Source organism: Platalea leucorodia, assembly GCF_965183815.1.
Source record: "Platalea leucorodia genome assembly, chromosome: 7".
Classification (NCBI taxonomy): domain Eukaryota; kingdom Metazoa; phylum Chordata; class Aves; order Pelecaniformes; family Threskiornithidae; genus Platalea; species Platalea leucorodia.
In genome coordinates this window covers 23,529,656-23,552,035 of record NC_138829.1, presented here as the reverse complement: position 1 = coordinate 23,552,035, position 22,380 = coordinate 23,529,656, and the positions used below count along the sequence as shown (strand labels likewise).

The window sequence follows — 22,380 nt, the reverse complement described above, 5'->3', positions numbered from 1 at the left end:
CGTGATTGGAGGGAATCTGTTCCAAACAACCCTGATGTCCCAACATGTTTGGATTAAAGGATTTAATTTACTTCAGAAAGTATACCAGGCAGCATGCCTGGGATCTACAGCCAAACTAGGCCAAAGTTCAAATATCCACATCCAAGGCTCTGCATAGAGGCTACATCCCTGCTTTGCTGGAAGAGCGTTTTCCCACGATCGAAGACTGGGTGGATGTTTTCCTAATATTCTGCTGGTGTATTAAAAAAAACCAAATGTGTGGAGCCCAGCCAGCTGCAACTGAAGCTCTGCAGAGCCTGTAAATAGGCTTTCTTTATCAACTGCTTTGATCATATTAATTGCGAATGTGAGAAGGACAATAAAGTTTAACAAGTTATTTTGGAAAGGATTTCAGCAACGTGCTCAGTAGAATCCAGTCCATAGTTTTTTCTCAGGTCAAATCATAGTCAGAGTACACACAGTCCTTCATTTGTCATATGCTTTTCAATGTCCTGTCATAAGCCGATGCTTTGGCTACAAAATAAGACAGTGCTGATAACAAGATCCTCTAGTGAGAGTGCAAAGGGCCCCATCCCATTAGAAAGCACAAAGATAAAACATTTGGATAAGACAGTGAAGCTGCTGAAATAATTCTTAACAATTTGGGTGCTAGGATACTACAACCTGAACGCAAGCAGTGAGCCTCGGGAGGGACCGGCCCTCCTGCCCTGCAGGGCTGTGGGACTGGCTGTCGGGGCAGACCACCGGCAGGGCTGATGGTGTCATACGCCTCACATCTACACAGAGCCCACACCAGCCTGCACTCGGGGAATGGAGTGAAACATAAGAGGTCCAAGTGGCTACCTGGAGACCTCTGGAGTTCCTGGGATCGCGTTTGCAAGGGACTGATGTGTCAGAGCACACAATGTGGGTGAACAAAGGGTCCCATAGTAAGTCTGTGCCTACGTATGTACTTCTTTGATAGACACGCAGGGCTGACAGATAGGCATGTGTGCTGGAGGGAGTCATGCAATGCATATGCCCCAGGTCGTGTGGACAGGTTGTGTGGCCTCTGGAGGCAGGGTGGAGCCTGTCTCCAGACTGTGCCTACCTGCAGCATTTCTCACCAGCTGCAGCGTGATGCCACCACCTCTCTCCTGCTCTGGAGTCCCAGGCACCAGAGCAGTTCATTAGCAGACCAGACGTTTACAGAGAACCCAGAGCGGTTAGGCGTGAGTTGCAAGTGCCACAGTAAGAGGGCACGAAGTGTGAGTCAGGAATATTTTTATACTTAGTGCTTGAGAACTGCATCATTTATAGGGACTTCTGCAAATAGGTGGAGGTGAGTTATTATATGACTTGTGGGTAGGGCTGGATACAGCCAAGCATGCACAAGGCTGGGAGTAGACCACGCATCAGTATCATGGTCAGAAGTGTATGTATGTGGTCCATCAGGCAAATCTAACGAGTGGGAATCAATGCTTTTGAGTACCATTTATATCCCTCTTTGTTTGCCATATACTTTGAGTAAGGAAAACTATGGGACAAGTACTATCAAGAAATGTAAATAGTCCTTGAGAGGCAAGGTTAGATTTAAACCACACTTGGCCTGCCCTGTCATCACTTTGGGATTCCCTCTCTCTCACATATCTCATGTGTCCTGGCCAAGACAGTGCTTGCAAGGCCCTTCCTTTCCCTGAAATTACATCTGACCTGACCGGAGGGGTGAGGACACTCTCTTCCTCTCAGGATGTAAACAAATACTAACTGCCCTGCATTCTGCACGGTGACACTGATGGATAGATGCTCTGTGGCAGGGCTCCAACAGCAGCGCCAAGACTGTGATGCATTTCCCCCTGACACAGGGTATACATAATAAAGCCCCATGCTGGGAGAGACGAGATCAAGGAAACGGGAGACATAGATCAACATCTCCCTCAAAGTTGCGATGGGTAAGGGAGCGTCACCTTGCAGGAAGCAGTAGAGCCAGGAGTTCTGCCACTTCTTCTGCGATTGTGTTAAAGTTTGGGGGCTTTTGTTTCCCCAGCTGTAATGTCTATATGGTATACAGAGATCTTTGGAGAGAAGATGCCACAGAAAGGCCCAATTTCACAGCATCTCGTTCCCAGAGCTCATGCAGATGGCATAGTGAGATTTTTTCCTCGCAAGCATGTTATTGCTCATAAACAGCCTGAGGTTAATTTTTCATTGCGATATTTCTCTTGAGTTTCCAAGCTCTGTCTTCTTATGCCTCACACTACAGGAAACATGGAGCCTTCACTTTTGTCAGTGATATCCCTCCAAATTTGTAACCTACGGTGTAAGCTGGTGTCCTTGGGCTGAAATGTGATCCAAAAGACTAAGAAGACTTAGATCACTGTTTTCCTGACACTATAGCTCAAACTCAGGAAAAACATATGTCCTTAGAAAGTGCCAAATCTGGTGCAACACTGAACTTTCAGGGAACACTGAATACAGAAACCCACCCAGTCACCCAGCTGCATTACTACAGCATTAATACTAAAAAAAGAATCTCATTTGTAAAAAGCTAGTCTAGATCGGACAAATCAAGAAGTAGAATTCACTACGAATAAAAATAAACCCGAGTTGTCTAGCTTTATTGCACTCCATGGATGAAAGGCAGGAAGTGGAATGACTGGCAGCGATGGCCAAAGGGAACAGTAGCTTGCTCCTATTATTTGAATGTTTAATTATGAATATGTTACTAGAAACACAAAGACTTGTGGGTTTTATGTTGGTATTCGCTCTTCAGATTTAAGCTGTATATACCTGTCTGCACTGAGTGCAGAAACACAGCCACAAACTGGTGTTTGGATTTTTTTTTTTTTTAAATGGTTGCACAGTATCTTCTGTCCTCTTACAATCCCTATTCCAGACACCTTTTAGGCACTAGTTGTGGTATACGCATTGAAATATATAGCACTGGCCCAGTATGCTTGGCAATGCATGGAAAAGAAATCACATGTGCTGGAACTACAGCGTTTTATCTGGTCTTGTCATTCAGCCCTGTAGCATACTATCTTGCCTTTGCAAGTCACCTGAAAAAGCCCTGCTTCCAATAGCAGTGCTAAGCACACAGGGATGTTTGATGCCTAAGTCCCATAATGGACTCATAAAAGCAGAGACAGAAGGCATATTTTTGCATCCGGAAAACCTAAACCTGTTTTTAACATTAGCAATGTTTGTAGGATATGTAAAACTACTGCAGTGAAGGGTCAGATAAATGCTTCATGCAACTAACTGATGTCCTTTGGTATACTACAGAGGAGGATTTACCCCTCACCATGTAAACCCAGTATTCCCTATCTTCCAAAATACATAACTCCTTTTAGTTTACTCCTGCAGAGATGGTATGCACCACTCACCTGAGTTTTTGTCAGGCAGTCGGTTTATCCTCCATACGATGGAATTAAAGGCATGCTCGTATTTGGCAGTTCCCAAAGTGACTCTCATTACTGGCTCAGAACCAGACAAACTGGTTGATCCAAAAGTGGCCCCCTTGTTCACCTTGGCTTTCAAAGATTTCTCCCCCAGCACGCTCTCCCTGCGGAAGTTCTTCACCCACTCGTTTGGCACTGGGTAGCGGATCATCACATTTTCACAAGGGACCTGAGTTAAAGGGTCACGGTTGGAAGAGAACCCAGTGGACATCATCAGCCAGCTCTGCACCTCCACCTCAGCACCATTGATGCTGGCAGCTGTCCTCAGAGTAAAAGGCAAAGTTTTCTCAGCAAAGACAGTTCTGAATCGCATCAGTTCAAACCGGCAGGCATCCAAGGGGTTGAACAGGATAATACGGGAGTTATTAAACATATCCTCATCCACACATGAATGGAACCGACAGCTGTATAATTTAATCCACTTAGTGGTAGTAGTGGGCATAATATCCTGCCTTGCAACTATTTCATTCCCTTTGATCAGGATATCATTAAGGCCCAGTCTGCATTCTGCCAGGCCAGAAAGGAAGCTGAGAACATAGATATGGGTCAGCACACTGTGCTGGAGAATCACACTGTCTCCTTTGGCCAAGATGCCATGAAACTCATCCCTGACATCAACCGTGATTTCTTCTTCTTGATAGTTTAGTCCCACTGTGCTCAGATCTGTTGATGAGGCTGGCAAGTTCATCAGTGTGTCTTGCACAGCACTGATGAAGCTGAGGAAGTCTTCATAATCTGTAGTCCCAAGCTTGATAATTTGCTCTCTTTCTGCTGTGTGAGCAATGGCTGGCTTAGGCTGATATTTCTTTTTCTCCTTGTAGGTTGTGCGGTCCAACCGCACACTGTGTATCCTTCCATTCTCATCATAGTTCTGGAGTTTGCGCTCCGAAATCTCATGATTGATTTCAAGTTTGAATTCCCGGAAAGGCTTCTCCAGTCCTTTCTCATAAAAAAGCTGTATGCATCCACTGTCAGTCAGCTTGACATATATTGGTCCCCAGTGCCTGGATGACATAATATTCTTCTTCTCTGGGATCCTGAGCATCATTGGCCATCCATCCTTTGGCTGAGCTGGCGGCAGGTTAAATAAGGCTGTATCCAGATCATATGGCATTATGGGGTCATCATCAGGCAAGGTGGGGCTGCTCACATGATCTGGGTCTCCAATTTGGAGTTGCTTGAGCTGCTCTACAGCATCTGTGTGGGCTACACTTTTGTTTGCCTCATGGAAACTGATGGTATCAGGCTCTTGATGGAGAATAATGAGAGAGTCTCTTTGGCTTTTGCCTGGAGCACTGGAGACAGAAGAACTTTTGGAACGCCTGTCTCGCTCCTCAAAGAATGAGCTGAATGGATTGATCGGTGAGGGTTGGACATCTCGCAGAGATTCATCCAGGAAGGGATTAGTAGCACTCCATGGTGGTGTTTCAACAGAAGGCAACTTGGTTAAGGAGGAGAGATCTAGTTTTTTAATTTTGGAGAGGTCACCCAATGTGCTTTTAGGACGTTCTCTTTTCTTAAAGGATGTAGTGAGGTTGAAGTTAACATCTGGAGTCTGTGTTTCTGCAGGTGGGGTGTCTGTTTTCAAGGGAGAAAGGTTCTGTGGTGAAAAACTGACTTCATTGTCATCAAAAGTCACCCAGCTGGGAAAGCGAACTGTGGTTGGGGTAGATGAATGCCCATTCATGGAGGTGTTGTTCAGCTGCCAGTTGACAGCCTCCATATCTACCTCTTCATCTTCCTGGAGAGACGAGGAATTGTCTTTAAAAAAAGAGGGGAGGGGAGGAAATTTCAGCTAATTATTCTGAAGTCACCTAGTTCTCTCCACGAAAAGAAAAACAGTCTGCACAATAGTTTGCATGCTCAAGAAAGGCCTATTCATATGCTGGGCAAGAAAGATAATCAAAAGACTTGGCTAAAACGCTGGAGAGTCTGGCAAGAATTAGTGAAGAAATAGATTCAGCCAGTTTTAAATGAACAGTTTAACACAGAAAAGGAATGCAGGAAGAAATATGAAAGGAATGACAGCAATGATTGTATTGCTCTCATTCAAACCTAATGACCTCAAAAAGAAACTTAGCCCACATGTTGCAGTGATTTTTTAAAGCTTCCCTCTCTAAACTTTCAGGCTGCATTTCTTCTCTCCACTTATCTTCTGTCATTTGCCTGTTTTGTTCCCTCTCTGCCTTGTTCTCATTTTTTTCCTTTCTGTCCCCATACCCTTTGCTCTACAGAAGAATCCAGTGGGGAGAGGGAATGAACATTGAGGAAGAGCACTTCTCCACTCCGTCCCCACATACTTGTCTGCACATTTGCTGTTATCACAAAAGCACATGGGGATATGGTGAAGGCACCGTAAAAGGTGCCCAGGTGGCATTTTTGCCCAGGATGTGTTCAGCAGAGACTCTTTGGCTTACGCAGTGGGAAAGAGTCTGCCAGTCCTTGGATGTCTCTGAAAAATCTCTTGGAGAAGCTGTGATCTAGGGATGTACGCTAGGATAAGGAAAAACATATTTTTGACTTGTATTGTGGAAGCTGTCCTCACCCTCTGTCAGGACATGGAACCTTTGACTGCTGTTTTCCTAGTCTCGGGCTCTGCCAAGACACTTCCCAGAAGCCTGCATCATACTGGGCTACTTCAATCCCAGGTCTGTCTGGAGGAGATAGCAGCAGTGTTAATACGGTGTTTTCCAAAATGAGCAATAAATTCTCAGAGTTCAGAAATTAAAGGGTTTTCTTCCCATTTTCTTCCCACTGGGCTAATGAATCAGAGTGTTCCTCAAAAGGAGCAGCCAGCATGAAGTAATGCTCTGCATCTGCACCATGGGTTTGTTCTACGTATGATACAGCAGTGCTAGCATTTGTGCCTTTTGTTTCTGATAGATCTATAGATCCCATGTTTTATACAAGTCACTGTTCTTCAGTACGAGCAGAAAAGTGAGTGTAAAATGTAGCACTTTCGTATGGCTGTACACGTGATGTGAGCATATTTTACAGTATTAACAACAACAACAACATCAAACTAAGTCATTATTTAAATTGCTACCAATTCCCAAAAAAGATGAGCTTGATTTCCATTCTGCCTCAACCATAACAGACAATTTGAATGTTTATTCCAGTTACCATTTAGAATATGAAATGGGGAATATTCATGTTAGCCAAAGTCCTGCCATTAGCTCATTAAAATATCTTGGGTAACGTGATTTTCTGGGCCCCTCAGCCCAGCTGTATCGAAGTTCACCCAACCTTTTGATCTACAGACAAAACACATCGTGCAACTTCCAAGGGTTATTATAATTGAGAATTATATATGAAGCAGAATACCAATTTGTTTTTCAGGCCACAATAATAACAAAGCAAAACCAAGAACAGACAGCTTTTACAGACTATCCATGCATTTCAAAGTGTATTTGAAAAGAAGTGGCACTTTCTCAATTTCTCAGATTTTCTTCTCTACCCTGTCCTTTCACTCCCAGCTTTGCACAATGCCTCTCTGTAGTCCCTGCTACTGGTTACACCACTGGGTACAGTGGTGGTTCCTTTATCTTTTAAGTTTTGCCAGAAGACTACAAATAGATTTGTGGGGGAAAAAAAAAAGAAGAAGCCAACTGATTATCATCCAGAACCACATCCTAAATGTAATAAAGTAATAGAAAGTAGAAAGTAATAAAAAACCCAACAAGAATAATCTGATGTTGTTCTGATCCTCAGGTCTCCACCAATACCGTCTATGTTGTCTCATGCCTTTCCAGTACTTTGATTAGCAAGCATGTAATCCTCTGAAGCAAAGCAAAGGCAATGGAAAGATGTGATAAGAGTCTCTGGTTTTATGGTATTTCCAGCAAAACATTCCCCATTTCGTTTAGGACTTCTAAAAGTCCTGTGTTGATAAGATCAGGGTTTCTTAAGAGAGTACCACCTCTTCACCATCTGCAATTATAATTTTCCCTTTTCCTGTATCTTAGCTTTTGAATTGCAGAAATCAAATGTGATTCCACAAATAAAGGATTAACACTTCTGGAAAGTTTCAGAGAGGCAGATGAGAAGACCTCCTTCAGAGTCCATGTGAAAAACACACAGAAATCACCTGACAAAATTTCTTTCTAAACTGAATAAGTTTTATAAAATAAATTGCTTATTTGATCCAGATGCCCAGGAATACAGAAGAAACATTAAGAGAAGATGGCTTTATAAATGTAAGCATTTGTGTAATTTTATTTTACAGAAAAATCAATAAATTGTTATTTGATTTGATATGTGAAATCTGGGAAGTGAAATAGCCTTTCTTTCCCAAACTAAAATCAAAAGTACATTCTTCTGCTGCCAAAAAGCCATATGGTTGGGTTTATAAATATTTGAAGAATACAGAGGTGGTTGTAGAAAAGACAGGTGTTTAGCTTTGTCTGTAAGAGAATGACTAATAGCAGGGAGGATAAAAATAACAATATGCTAATGCAGCTAAGCATCCAACGAAAGTTCCTGAGAACTAGATGAAATAGTGTGCATATCCCAAGAGAAATATTGGCACCTCTGCTGGAAAGGCAAATACAGCCTGGATGTCTAAGCCATCCTCTAGCAACGTCAAGATTTTTCACAAATCTCTGTCAAGAGGCAAAATAGATGAATACTCAGAAATTTCAAAATCAAAATTTTTCCCTTCTTGACTTTTGATGAGTTCCTGAACATGGGTGATAATGTTTAAAATGCAAAAGTCCTTCAATTTGGCAGCACCCCAGTAGGTCTGGGAGAGGACACTTAAGAAAGCCATTCCCTAGGTGAACGTTAAGTTCATTATTTTACTTCTTGCTTTCATAACTGTCTTCAGAATTCCCTTCTACAAAATACATCAAGACAATTGCTTGCTGATGGGGTGCAGACAGTCTTCAGCCCAGAGTGACTCCTGACTGAGAAAAACTAGATCTGCATAAAAAAAGGAAGAAGTGATCAAAACAAAGCACTTGCTTTTTCCTTCCTGACCAACTGACTTTTGCTTTCCTAAGCAAATGACTTTGATAGGTGTTTACTTTGCAAAATTAAAATATCTTTTAACTGTCTGACCCTTCCAGATTCCAACCTGACAGGTTGCTCCAGCCAGCCACAAAACACAGGAGCAGATTTACCAAGGAGGTGAAGGGGACAGTAGCTCTGTCTCCTTTCCCAGTGACACCAGCAACACGTGAGCTCTGGGGCAAGCAGCCTCAGGCTGCCCACACAACTCTGCATCTCTCCATTCATTCCCCCACATAAGTGGTGCCTGCAACCAGCACTGGCTGTACCTTACTACATACATGGCTGAACATCATTACCAAGCCATTAAATAATTTGGAAGCTTAAGTTCCTGGTGAACAATAAAATGCCAGCCTGCGTTGTAAGTTGTTCATTTTTTTTCCATCCACAGGCTTCTTCATGTTTTGTTGGCTTTACAACTGTTCAGTAGCAAAAGGGTTAATCATTTTAGTATGATAAACTGGTAAACAGTATTATGTTATAATGGATGTAGAACATCTCACTATGATCAGCCTTGTGACTCATTACAAGGAAAGGCAGCTTTCGCTCTCTTTATTGTTTTAGCTTTTCATTTTTCTGTTTAAACCTTTTTGGCCAGAACCACCAGGCAACACCATGTTACTTACACCTGGGGGAAAGGCAGCCATCCAGCTGCTAAAGGACACTGATATTGCAAACTGTTCATGACTGAGACTGTGCCACAGAAGCAGGAAGAAGATCTCAGAGTGTTATACACCTTTCAAAAAGAAAGGCACGTAAGAAACGGATTTGAGCAAAAGCTTGGATTTTGAAATTTCTGAGTACTCGTCTGTTTTGCCTCTTGACAGAAATTAGCTCAGAGCTTCATGGCGTGACTGTTTCTGTTACCTGAATATATTAATTTACATTTAATTCAGATAGCTCTACTTTACACTTCAGTCTGTAGTACAGGCATACCCTTAACACGGTCGTACCTTCCAATGGAGTACTCGCTTCCTTGATGTAGCCAACACCAGTCCCTCAAAGTAAGCATTGCTAAGTTTTCTGCTGGCATAGCTGGATCTATTCTAGGGTGCTTGCTGGGAAAGTAATCTACATAAAGTCCACCAGATGTTGATATACGGGCAGGTAGTATCTCAGACTTGGCCTTTAAAGATCACCCAGGTCAAGAGGATGCCAGTTACAAAAGCTGTAGCGTCTCTGTATTCATAAGCAATAATAGAAAAGCAGAAAGAACAGATAGACAGAATCTGGGAGAAATCATGGACTAGGTTGCCGTGCAGTTATTTCTCCATGACAAAGGTTATACTTTCACATACTTTCTGTGACATGCGTATCTGGTCATTTCCTTGCATTTCTTTTCCATATCCAAGTCACAACAACTGTGTCTATACACTTTTTCTTTGGTGGCCTGTCACGTTTCTGATCCTCCCAAGACAGTGTAGTGTAAAGCGAGTGGGCTATTGTTCTGAAGTGGTACAACCAGATGCCTGTTTCTAGCCTGGCCACTGACCTGCTATGTGTCTCTGAGGAAAATGCCTCATCGCTTTCACTCTCACAGCTTCTGGTTCTTTTCCCACTTTTTTGTAATTTTTGACTATAAAATGTGGAACAGTGATTGCTCCTCTGTACTACAGTATCCAGCGTGTTTCTAGGACTCTCACAGAACACCGTGTAAGTGTGTAAACATCACAGAGTTAGATATAAACCTATAAACTGATCCACTTAATATTTCTGTTACAGCTATGCACTTGCAAAGAGCTTCAAGTTTGGTACAAGCCATGAAGCTAGGCCTGTTTTTGTAAACTTTCCTGTTTATCACGGCTCTGTTAGTAGTGGCATGTCAAATGTGTTACTGCTGCAGTCATCAGCGTGACTTTCTCTAGCTAAACAAAGCTACAGTAGAAAAGTGCCATGGAAATCAGTTGCGAGAATCTGCAACTCAAAGCACAGAAAGTTTCTTGTCTATAGGAAGTTACTACCTGCTTATTTTGCACAGAGGATATCCTTGTGAGGATAACAGTTATTACCTCCACATGCTTCCTGGGTACCCATGCTATCAATCAGCATATGGTAGCATTAAGGGAATACCTAGAAATGTCCTCTTCCAGCTTGCAGGATGCTTTCTTCCCATGAGCTTCAGAATAGACTTTGGAGACAGAAGAAGAGGCGATTACCTTGCCTCCTTGTAAGAGGATTATGGGGAGGGGCTGGAAAGCCCCAAACCACTTGAGCACCAACACACGACAGGCTGGAAGGTACATTTGTAAGCACTCCTGCAGATTTTGAGTGTCTCTGCAAGATGTGATGTGTGGAAGAGATGACTGCTCACACAGTCCTTGCCCTCTACTCCTGCTGCTGAACACACCACATACAAAAATGTAACAGCAATCTAGTTCTCCAGTGTGTCGCACTGTTAATACCAAAGCTATGATTTTCACTTCATCCTTTATGGCACGGACACACGGCTAAGTGATATTTCAAAATCATCACAGATTAAGTAACCAGCAGGAGAAGGTGCAAGATGAAAGACTGAAGTCACAAACCTGATCTCGATGGTTCCCTTTCTTATTCCTTCTCCTCCTCCCACCTGACAGGCTTCTCAGATCATGTTGCATGGATTCATCCTTAGATAACTTTTGAGTTCATCGTATTCTGTCATATTCTATCATTACATCCCTTTGAACTTGGGCATCTAAATTTAGACCATGTAAATCAGTGGCCTGATTAAACCTAGTGTAGTTTTATCCCAAATCTGCAGTAGTTCTGAAGTACTAAATCGTCTGTTCCCAGCAGTGGGTTAATGACTACTTAAATATGATTCCTGTTGCTTGGTTAACTATTGCAAATTCATCACAGGTCCCAAAAGAAGTTTAATTGTCAAAAGAAGTTAAATCATCTGAAGTTACAAAGAAGTTATATCACAGAGCTTCCAGCTCTATTTAAAACACAATGAATTTCATCTACGTTCAATTAATTTATCCCCACGAGTCTCTAATCTTTATAAGAACTGCTATATTTCATTTTAAATGGAAGCTATCATGAAGATACTAAACTGAAGATGAAATACAAGCAAATTATGACTCAGCCTCTCACAGCTAGATTGCAGCAGCCCTCATACTGCAAGAAAACTGTTGAAAAGGACTGTCCTCCATGTACTATCCTAAAGGACCTTAGGAGTTTTTGTGGACTTTGTTGATGTTTTGACATTTTCTTATTATTCTATAGCTACACAAATGTATGTATTTATGAGAAAGCAGGACTACTGCATTTCAGGCATTGGTGCTCACCGTGCTTCATTGCCCTAAATTATTTACCTTGTGTCTCCTTCACTGACATTGCCTCTTGCTGCTTGGAGAGGGAAGAGAACATTTTCCCAACAATGGAGCCTGACCTAGCGATTTAAGAAACTGGTATCAGAGTACCCATGAGAACAGTGGTAGTTGCAGCTGGAAGTTTCATTGCAACCAGCTATGTATGATGCTACCTGAGTGCCTTTTTTATCTCACCTGTTTTCCGCTCCTCTGTTTATCTTTGTTCAGTCAGAGAAACTAACTAAATGAAGCCTGAAATTCAAACAGAGCCCTGTCGTTATTCCTTGAGTAAAGAAAATGTTCAACATAACAAAATCAGTTTGCAACTTAGAACTTTCCTGCATGATTTCATTTAAAAATACTCAATATTTTTCCTGTGTTACGTTTATTGAGTAGTTAAAACTCTGGCTTATGAAGAAAAAAAAAAACAAACCAAAAAACATTTCAGATGTGATATGGAATAACTGAAACAATATTTCAGCAACTCATAATCTATGTACAGTTAACTCTCCTTTTCCTTGTACAGATCTCGGCTATGCCATCTGGTCTCGCCTGTAACTATAATTTCTTAAAAGTTTCTTACATGTTCTGCAGTCTGTACTGTGCAGTAGGTTAGGCAATCAGAATGGATCTGGCTAGTTTTAAATCAAAACCAAGCATCTGTAACACACCTCGTGCACAAAACTGGTAAATTAGATTCCTACAGCAGATGTCCATATTCAGAAAATGTGCCTTCCAAATATACAGTTTAGGTTTTAGTCTGTAAACACTTAGAAGTTAGCGTACTAATACTCTTAGACAGAATTACAGTCAAGAATAAACACACAACCTATCCAGCAATCACCAAAACACTGCAGCAAAGATTAGCTTTGAAATAGAAGTGCCTATATGCCTGGGTCTCCAATTAATACCAATTTATCATTTGAACAGCAGATTCCAAATTAGACATAGTCCATGCAAGTCATGGACAAGGTTGTTAGTGCCCTGAAGAAACTGTTAGATCTTCACATCAGGTAGGACTTAGGTGGCATTAAGTTAGAGGCAATAAGGAACTTTAAAAGGGAATAAAACTCTCCTAGCTATAGCTAGAAGACATTAGGTACTCTAAGAAAAAGCATTATTTATAATTTAAACCAAGCTTTTTTTGATTTTTTTTTTTCAGTATAGAAGGCTACTTTAAAAAGAAATTGAAGTAAATACAATTTGTTCTTGTAACATACTTACAAAAAGTGGAATTCTTCTCTTACATGTTAAACAATGATAGGGAATGGGTCCCAAAACTATTACAGAAAAGGCAGCTTTTTGATTTAAACCCGTTTGAGAGTCACAGATCTAGAAAGCATGTGTTCTTCCTGAAGATCGGTTCATGTGCTTCCATTAGCTGGCCAGAAGGTGGTACATTAAGACTGATATAATTAGAGGAAGTCTTCAAGATTTTTACAAGATTTAGACAAGACTATGCCTGTTCAAAGAATTCACAATATGTATGTGACATAACACAACTGTTTTATAACTAGGAATCATCTGAGCCAAGTTGTGGACAGATCTCACGTAAGTGGTGGAGAAAGCATTAAAACCTGGCTTGGTTTTCCTTATAACTTAATTCTATTAAACAAACATAATATGAAGTAAACATCTTAGCAACTCAGCCTACCTAGTGATTCACTACAAAGCAACTTTATTTCCATCCCTGAAGACACAGCATAGATACGACTGACGTATTTTTACAACTACGTCATCTAACTTTGTTGTCAGAAAGGTGTGCTCAGTCCAGAGGTTACCAAGACTATGACTACACCCCAGCCTTAGTCATTATTACTACCAGTGGAGAACTTACGCTCCCAGTTTGGCTAGACTAGACAAAGCCTGTGTGTGAGGGGACAGAGCAGAGCTGGGAAATACAAAGCTGAACCTCCTCCAGCAGAGGGATCGATAAGAGAGTGACCGGTTCTCTGGAGAAGAATGAATCCCTCTGCTTCATCTTTCACCCAGAAGGAGAACAAGGAGCAAACGAGAACAACGGAAGACACGTGCATGACATTTTTCAAAAGCAGTTCCTTTCAAAGCACATTGGCTAAGATAAATGAAGTCAGTTTGCCTCTGAATGTACTTTGGACTTCGCTTCCACCCACAGAGGTCTGCCTCCTGATTTTAATCAGCAGTACATAGAGCATATCCTTCAATAGCGGAACTGCCACTGAGACGAGACCACAGAGCTCGTGAAGAAATATTCTGAGAGCAAATAAGGAAAGAGAAATGCTCCTGCTAGCCCAGGATGTTTCAGGAAGTTCATGGTATTTAGCAAGCAGAATAAATCTGTAGCCAATCCTACAAACGCAAAGACAATCCGACTCCATCTTGGAGGAGCTGATACTAGTAGCATTGTTGAACAAGCACTCTTTTGCAAAGAGCAGTCACATAAATCTCTCATACACAGACAATACGCTACTTCATTATGTCATAATTTTACAAGCGATACATAATGGACTGGTAGCAAAATACAGAGGTTTGCAGACCTCTTAAGTTTTGTCTTCAGTGCTTGAGATAGTACCACATGGAATAAGCCTGACATTTGCAGTGCCAGACTGCAGGTGGAAATGTGCCAGCCAGTGGATCCTCTGAGTTTGGGGTCCCATTAAGCAGCATAACCTTTGACTGCAAAGCAACACACTATGGCCTCATGCATCAAGTTATGGATCCAAAAGGCAGCTGCAGTACTGCATAAGCAATGGGGGTCTGGCTCTGTTGAATAAATGAGAGAAATGTTCCCATAGCCACAGGAAAATTGAAGGCAGGAGACCACCATGTGCATTAGATGTCTGAAACAGTCTGGGTTTGCTATTGCCAGTCCATCAATTCAGAAACTGTACTGGTTGTGACCACAAATGGTAACACTGGCTGATGACAACTTGGTAGTCAGTGCAAAATAACTGGCTGATCTCCGATTCCTAGGTGGGCAGTTCCTGCGTGACTGAAGCCAACATCACCCCAACTATCTGCTCAGTCTTGTGCTGATTCTGTAGCAAAGAAAGACAAGTCAGTACACAGGGATGTCAAATAAGCCTCAAGCTTATTTCTCAAGCGCTCAATTCTCTGCTTACAAAAATAAACATGGATGTCCATATCTGCACGTTGTTTAGCAGGAGGCAGGACAAGGTATATCAGGGAGAGAAGGAATATGTTCTGCTTGATGACTGACATAAAAAGGTACAAAATTAAAATTTATATGGCTAGAAAAAGATTTAAACCTCTATACTGCAAAGCAAAAAGTGATGGGGGAAAGAGGAGAAAACCCAGACATTTTTTATTTTACATCTTCAAAATGTACTGTTGCCCAACACTTCTGGCTCCCCACAACATTTAAAAATAGTAGCACTAGCTTCCTCATTCCTGCACCCAAGGCATTTCCCAGGATCAAGTTTTATATCATATCAAGTCAGCAGCTCACATCCTGTCTGCCAGATTTGTCCACATATCTCAGGTTATCCGGGCAAGAGGTAATCTCATATTTATATTACCTTTACCCTGAAAAATATCAAAATGATTTACAAGTTATGCCACTGCTATTATTTCAAAAAACCCAAAGACTCATTTCCCAATTTCTAATGTAAGGCTCTGTGGAAACTTCAACTACATATTTTAATAATTTAGTTACCTGAGTAACTGTAAAGACAGATCTGTTCCATAGACAACACAGCTGATACATACTTATAAATTATGGAAGTTAACACTGCTCCACTTTTGCCCAAAGCTTATGCTAATATTTTTCCCCCTGTAGCTTGTCATGCAAACATTTTCTGTTTAAAGTGCAGAGGAGACCGTGTAACTATGTGAGGGTAGCCAGTTTGGCCAGTCTTTCTTGACTCAAAGCATGTGGGAGCTCCAGGCTACAGTGAAGTTTTATGAATTAACAAGTGAAGTGCTCAATGCAAAGGTGAGAGGAGCTATAGCAAAGCCATCTGTAGGTAAATATTTTTTTTTTTTTTTTTTTTTAATTCCTGGAGGGATTTTTGACACCTAACACAAAGGACTGAAGGAGACTAGCTGGAAATAGCCTGAGAAAACAGAAAGCACAGCCTGATCTGTGTGTAATGCCTGACCCACGTAGATGTTGCTGAGGATGCACCTGCCAAAGCAACACCCCCACCCTCAACAAATAACGATAATTACAGGTGCTTGAGAAGCAGCATGATGCAAAGGGTATGCCATAGGAATGGGCTGCAGAAGGCCTAGGTGCTAACCTGAACTGTGTGATTGTATAAGTGACCTTCAGCTAGCAATTTATGCCCTCTGTTCCACAAGTTTTCTCCCTGTAGCAAAGCAAAAATACTGATGTAATGGAAAGTGTTAATGGCTGCTGTCAAGTGTGTTTGATGAATAGGCTATCGTAAGTCATGTGAAAGCTTGTGGGCTTTCTAGGGACCATGAAGGATAAATGGAAAAAGCAGGGGAGCTCCTGTAGTGAATAAAATAATTGGAGACAGTAGAAGCTGTGGCCCTTGTCTGAGCAATACTTAACTCATGTGTGCCAAGGAATTTCCCTGTGCACTGGCTGCTTGCAAGTAGGTGTATCTGGGTGAGAACAAACAGAAAGGTGGAGGAGCTGCAGTAAACAGCTAAGACTGGATGCTTAAGTACAGGACTGGCTGTCAACTGCAAGGGGAAATGCTGGGAATTTACTTCTTACTGTTTGTTCCTCCCACGTGCTGAGAAACAGAGCACTGTCCACGTTATTTACAAGCAAGAAGGATTCCACCAAAAATACTGGAGGCAAGTCCAAAAGGCCTCTAGTACCAGTCAGCAATACTCTCTCCTGAGATCTATGTATGACAAATACCGTTTTTTCTAAAGCGAGAGTGTGTATGGCACAGCTCCCTCTGCCAAGACTGATTTGATATTAATTGGGGGGAAAAAGTGATGATGGATAGAAAGAGCATCTCTTACCAGCTCTCAATGGAAACTATCATACGAATTAATGATTTAAAATACAGTTATTTTTAATGCCTCTGGCTTGCACAATGTTGGAACACCAGAAATTATGATCTGGCAGACATGTTCTTACACAAAAACAAAATACAGAAAATATCCCTTTTATTTTGTTAGAAAAAACAAAGTCTTTCATGCCTCATTTTGCCTCAGGTAGGCAGCAAGGACTGGGACAAAGAAAGACCTGAGACACAGAGATCGAGTGGAAAGGTGGGCTGGAGAATATTTACAAAATGAAAAGAGATTTGGGAGTTTTTCCAGGAGTGTAAGGTGAGCGTGGCATTGCTTATACCCACTCTTTTAAACTGTGCACCTGAAAGACCTAAATATTTGCTCAAGTAGAAATTGGGAGGGCACAAGTAGGGCCTATGGGGTTGCTCAGAGATCCCAAACAAGAAAAGCTTTGCATTGAGTGAAAATACTGAGAAGAACCCTGGAGCTTCCTAACAGTTACTGAGTCTTTGGAAAGCAGACTCTTGCTGCAATAGATACTGAAACATGCTTGTAGCAGTCAGATAGGCGCCACTTTATTCTGGAAATAAACTTTGTCTTCAAAATCCGTATCATGCTCTTGCTAAAGCAGTTGCAGAATTGAGTCAGGCTGCTACATTGCTGTTTCTCACCTCTTGACGCCTTTAAAGATGTGGTTTGGATATATGCTCAGCAAGATGGTTTAGGGAGACAGGACATAGTAAGAAGAAATATTTCCACTCGTGGCAACCTAACTTTAGCCTCCTTTACAGTGACACTTAAAGACTGTTCTCAGTTTTTGTCCATCCAGGAAAACTATAATCATGTTACAAGGGCTGTCTTGGAGAGTGTTTCTACCAGCACGGCTGTATCAGCAGAGCACGCCTGCCCTGCCAGTCTGACTAGCACAACCATACTAACGACAACTTCAGCCAGCTTTGGAAACTAATGGAGCTGACCCAGCTCACCCTTCATATGCACGTAATGAAAGGACTCCCAAGGATGGCAGAAGACAGAAAACTTGTCAGCATGTTCATCTAACTACATTTTAGTTAACTGCTCCTGCTATAAGATCCTCTGACCCAGTCTGAGAATCTTGTTGTCATCCCATGGTGCTATCAGCACCTCATCTCCAACCTCAAGGCAGCTGCCGACCAGCCTGGGAGGCTGTTATGAGGGAATGGCTTGTTTTACGATGTACTGCTCTGATTGATGAGGCTGTTCCCCCCTTTCCACACTCATCTGTTCCAGGTCTGGGCCTCCCTTAGCGCAGCCTTTTCCTCCAGCCCAGGCTCCCACCATAAAAGCCCAGCTGTTGTGCAGCTATTCACAATTGCAGGAAATCAACAGAACCGAAGACTGGGCTGTGATCTTTTTTATGTCATTTGGAGTTTTGTTTTTCCTTTTTGTATGTGTGTGTGGAGCCACCACGGTACACGGGATTATTCAGGGTCACTCTACAGAAGCAGCCAAACAGAAATGATCCAACAAGCCACTTCTTCGTCTCTCCCTTGGGCCATGCTGGTGTTATTACAGTGAACAGAGAGGCATGGGCCTCACTGTTAAGCGTGAGAGTTTGACCAAAAGAGACTCACGCGTGGAGAATAGAAAGTAACTCATGATGTTATCACAGCGCTGTGTGGCGAGAAGTGAAGAGGAAACCCATGCTTCCTTCCTCTCTGCACAAATTGTAACTTCCCATCTTCCCATCTCCAGCAGGCATCTTCCCTCCAAGCTACGGTTCTGCCTGGGGCAAAACACAGGGTATACAGGGCCCAAATTCCCTTATGCTAGTCCTGCATAACTTCTCAGCCACACTGATTTCTTTTCTTACTATTAAGTTTTAGCTTCCCCCATCTCTGCTTAATCTTAGCTGCGTGTCCTCTTTCTTCCCCAAATGATGCTCCCCATCCTTTTGATTGGGGTGCAGGGGGGGAGGAATTCAGCTAGCGGCTTTGCCAAGACATTTCTTTTTCTTTGTAAGATAGAGACAAAGAGTGGAAAACATTAAAATAATCCTGTGGAGAAGTAAAGAAGAGACCCCGAATGTCAGCCATCTCAGTTAGCGAGCCCCTTGCCATATACGTGTATACACACACACACACATATATACATGAGAGAATAACTTGCCAGCTTTAAAGGTGATGAACAAGGAATCCTGAAAATTTCTGTCCTGGGGTAGCAGTTACTAGGAATTAGGCAGGGTACAGGGGCCGGATGGGACGGGGCTCTGATAGAGTCAGGGCAATCCCTGCATGAAATACACCACAGAAAGCTAAGTGGAAATAAACTTCTGCATTCTTGAAATGTGGACGAGACCTAGCAGATCTTCAGGGTACAGGACAAAAAAAAAAAAAAAAAAAAAAAGACAGACAATGTGATAGGAAACCTTACTGCCTGTATCACCAAACTGCGTAGCTGGTTTGGTGGCGGCTGAGAGACAAGAGCTGAGCACTGAATGTGACCTATGTGAAGGAAAACAACGGGGGCCCCACAGCTGCTGTGCCCTGTAAACAAAGCACGGCTTTCTGAAGGGCCATGTGAGATTTTGCAGAAGAGCCCTGAAAGAACAGAGGTCTGCCCGAAGGAAACAACAGGGATTAGAGAAACAAGGAACACGGGACAGTAAGATAATATGAGGACTTTACTGAAAAGAAAGGTACCCAGAGTACAGAATGAAAAAATAATTATTAATGTATTCCTATAAACAGATCAAATGGACATTCAAGAAATGAAGGGGCAACAAACACTTAACAGGTCATTAAAGTACCCTAGAGCAATATCTTATTATATAGTGGCACTGACTCTTGCAGGAGACTTGAGAGGAGCTGCCTAAGAACATCGCCACTGCTACGGACAAGAATGACTGCCTCAGTTCACTACAGAGCGTTATATTCTAACGTTTCAAGAAATACGCTGATTACTTCCTAGGAAAAGAGATTTTTTTCTTCATGAGATAATGTTGCAGAATTGTTTCAGTACATTATGGACATGGCGGGTGGGGGGAATTTTTTTTGCCCACTGGCTTACTTTGGCACAGCAGATAAAGTGTCAGAAGAAGAGATGGCAGAAGAAACTGTACCATCAGCTGACTTATCCTAGGTTAACAAGTCTAGAAGAAATATCTAATGGGGCTTAGGAACATGTTCTAATCTGACCTTTTGTGCTGCATCTCCCCAGTTCGCAGGTTCGTACCACTCATCTAGGTCACATCGAGGTCAAATGGTGGAAACAAAAAGGCCAGTCACGTGGAGGACGTGCACCGTATGGAAAGCTTTGAATTTAACATCTCTTGTGAAATACCATTTCTTGTAGGATTTGTTAAAGAACACGCATATGAGCGCTTGAAGTCATGAAGGAGAATTCTGCCCTCGCTCTGGCTTAAGAAAAGCGTGTTTCTGCTTGGGACAAGGAAAGAGATTGTAGTGGAAGGGAGTGTGTTTATCTGAACCAGAATTTTAATGTTCTAGAAATGCTGACAGCTTGGAAGATTAAATCCTGTATTTACTAACTCAGCAGTATCCTCCCCCCTAAATTTCCCCATCATCTGTGCACCACAACATAAGGGGGCAACCCTAGAAAACAAGATGTCTGCTTGACACGTGGCGAAACCTGTGCTTGAGCTCTCTGAGCTGGATGTGAACAAAACTGTTCCTTGGGGTCAACTCTGCTGGTGATTTTAGATATGAAAATTGGTTCACTGATGAAGCAAACTGAAACCCAACTCTTTTATTATAGGATCTCAGCAGCTGTCAGAAGGCAGCAGCCTGACTATGCTGGGGTAAAAACTGTGCCACACAGTCCTGTGGGCAAGCCAGTCTCCTTGTAAGTAGTTTCATGAGGCATCAGGAAGCAATTATCGAATCCCAGCAAAACCTAATTATGCCCCCTCTCCTCCATCACAAACTATCATTTCGGAGAAGCCATTATTATTTTTCTCCTCTCTCCCCTACAGTTAAAACGTAAATTAAGGGATTTTTTTTCCCCCCCTTTAAACTTTTAGCCCTGTTTAGTCCCTTCTTTGTGCCGGGCCTTTTGTCTTTGGGGAAGAGGCTGCCTTCGCTGGAAGCTGATGGAAAGACAACTGTCCGGCAGACAATAAAGCCGTCTGCAAACCAGACATTTCTGAATGGAGGCAGGGATGGCCAAGCCAGAGGCATTCCCAACCTGTTGCTATAGCAGCGGCCTGGATGGGCTGGACCGCCGGCTGCCCCCCGCCACCGCCACCGGGCTGCCCCACTGAGCCACAGCTCTGCGCAGACATTCGTGAATAGGAAGAAATATTAACCCCTGCTTGCCCTCTGCCAGCAAGGGGAAGGAGGCAGGGTTGCTGTGCTGGGGATAACCGGTGTCTCCACGGGATGGGGAAGGCAGCGGAAACAGCAGATTTGAAGCGCGCTGTCGGTGCAGGGTGGGCGCAGGTTGGCTTTCCTGAAAGGCTTTCCTCTGGAGTATTTGCTTGTACAGACAAGCCTTGCTGCTAATTACAGAATGTGAAATAGATCAAAATAACAAGCACCAAACAGGTTAAAAACATACCATACCTGGCACTGGCATCTTTCTGGGTCCACCAGAAATACTGGAGAAAACACAAAATGTCCTTGGTTGTAGTCGTTTTCCAGGAAGCTCTGGCTGATGGGAAGCTCAGGGATACTGAGTGGTGGTTTTGCAACTTTAGCATACAGCAAGAACTAACCCTGCATATTTTATCTCCTTCTCCTGCACAGCATGCTACAGTGTGAACCATTAGCAAGTCATTTAATGGAAGGGGCAAACACTTCCTGAGCCCAAAGAATAAATATAGATAGCATTGGCAGCATTATACTCTGTAAATTCAGGGTAGGGTTTAATAGAAGGGCAGTTACTGGAATCCTGTATGCTTTAACTAACTTTTGGCTCTCAGCATCGAGCCTCTGTATGTACATGCAGCTTTAGAGTATGCAGATTTATACAGTCCACACCTAAGACTCACTGTCCAAACCGAAAACTTCTGGTTGGTTTTCTGGTAGGCAAGACTTTTTTTAATGATCTTTGATAGAAAAAAAAGTAAAGAAAAAAGATGAATTGTTATCCTCTTATTTCCCTTCTTATTCACTGTAATGCCCGGGTACAGAAATGGAGGGGAAAATGTCCAGCAGTGTGCTGGTTTTGGCTGGGATAGAGTTAATTTTCTTCATAGTAGCTAGTATGGGGCTATGTTTTGGATTTGTGCTGAAAACAGTGTTGATAACACAGGGATGCTTTAGTTATTGCTGAGCAGTGCTGACACAGAGTCAAGGCCTTTTCTGCCTCTCACCCCACCCCACCCCACCAGCGAGCAGGCTGCGGGGGTACAAAAAGCTGTGAGGGAGCACAGCCAAGACAGCTGACCCAGACTGGCCCAAGGGCTATTCCATACCATATGACATCATGCTCAGCAGATAAAGCAGGGGGAAGAAGAAGCAAGGGGGGGGACGTTTGGAGTGATGGCGTTTGTCTTCCCAAGCAACCGTTACACGTGATGGAGCCCTGCTTTCCTGGAGATGGCTGAACACCTGCCTGCCGATGGGAAGCAGTGAATGAATTCCTTGTTTTGCTTTGCTCGCTCGCACATGTGGCTTTTGCTTTACCTATTAAACTGTCTTTATCTCAGCCCATGAGTTTTCTCACTTTTACTCTTTCGATTCTCTCCCCCATCCCACCAG

General features: G+C 42.6%; 1 protein-coding gene across 1 annotated transcript in view; it reads right to left on the bottom strand.

The window, feature by feature from the left end:
• The window catches only part of STON2 (stonin 2), a gene marked incomplete at its 3' end in the record, with an annotated part of 83,927 nt that overhangs the window by 4,293 nt on the left and 57,254 nt on the right, over positions 1–22,380 (bottom strand). The window contains exon 7 of the mRNA XM_082317348.1: positions 3,366–5,201. Within this exon, the coding sequence (XP_082173474.1) occupies positions 3,366–5,201 (1,836 nt within the window). The remainder of the gene's footprint in view (positions 1–3,365; positions 5,202–22,380) is intronic.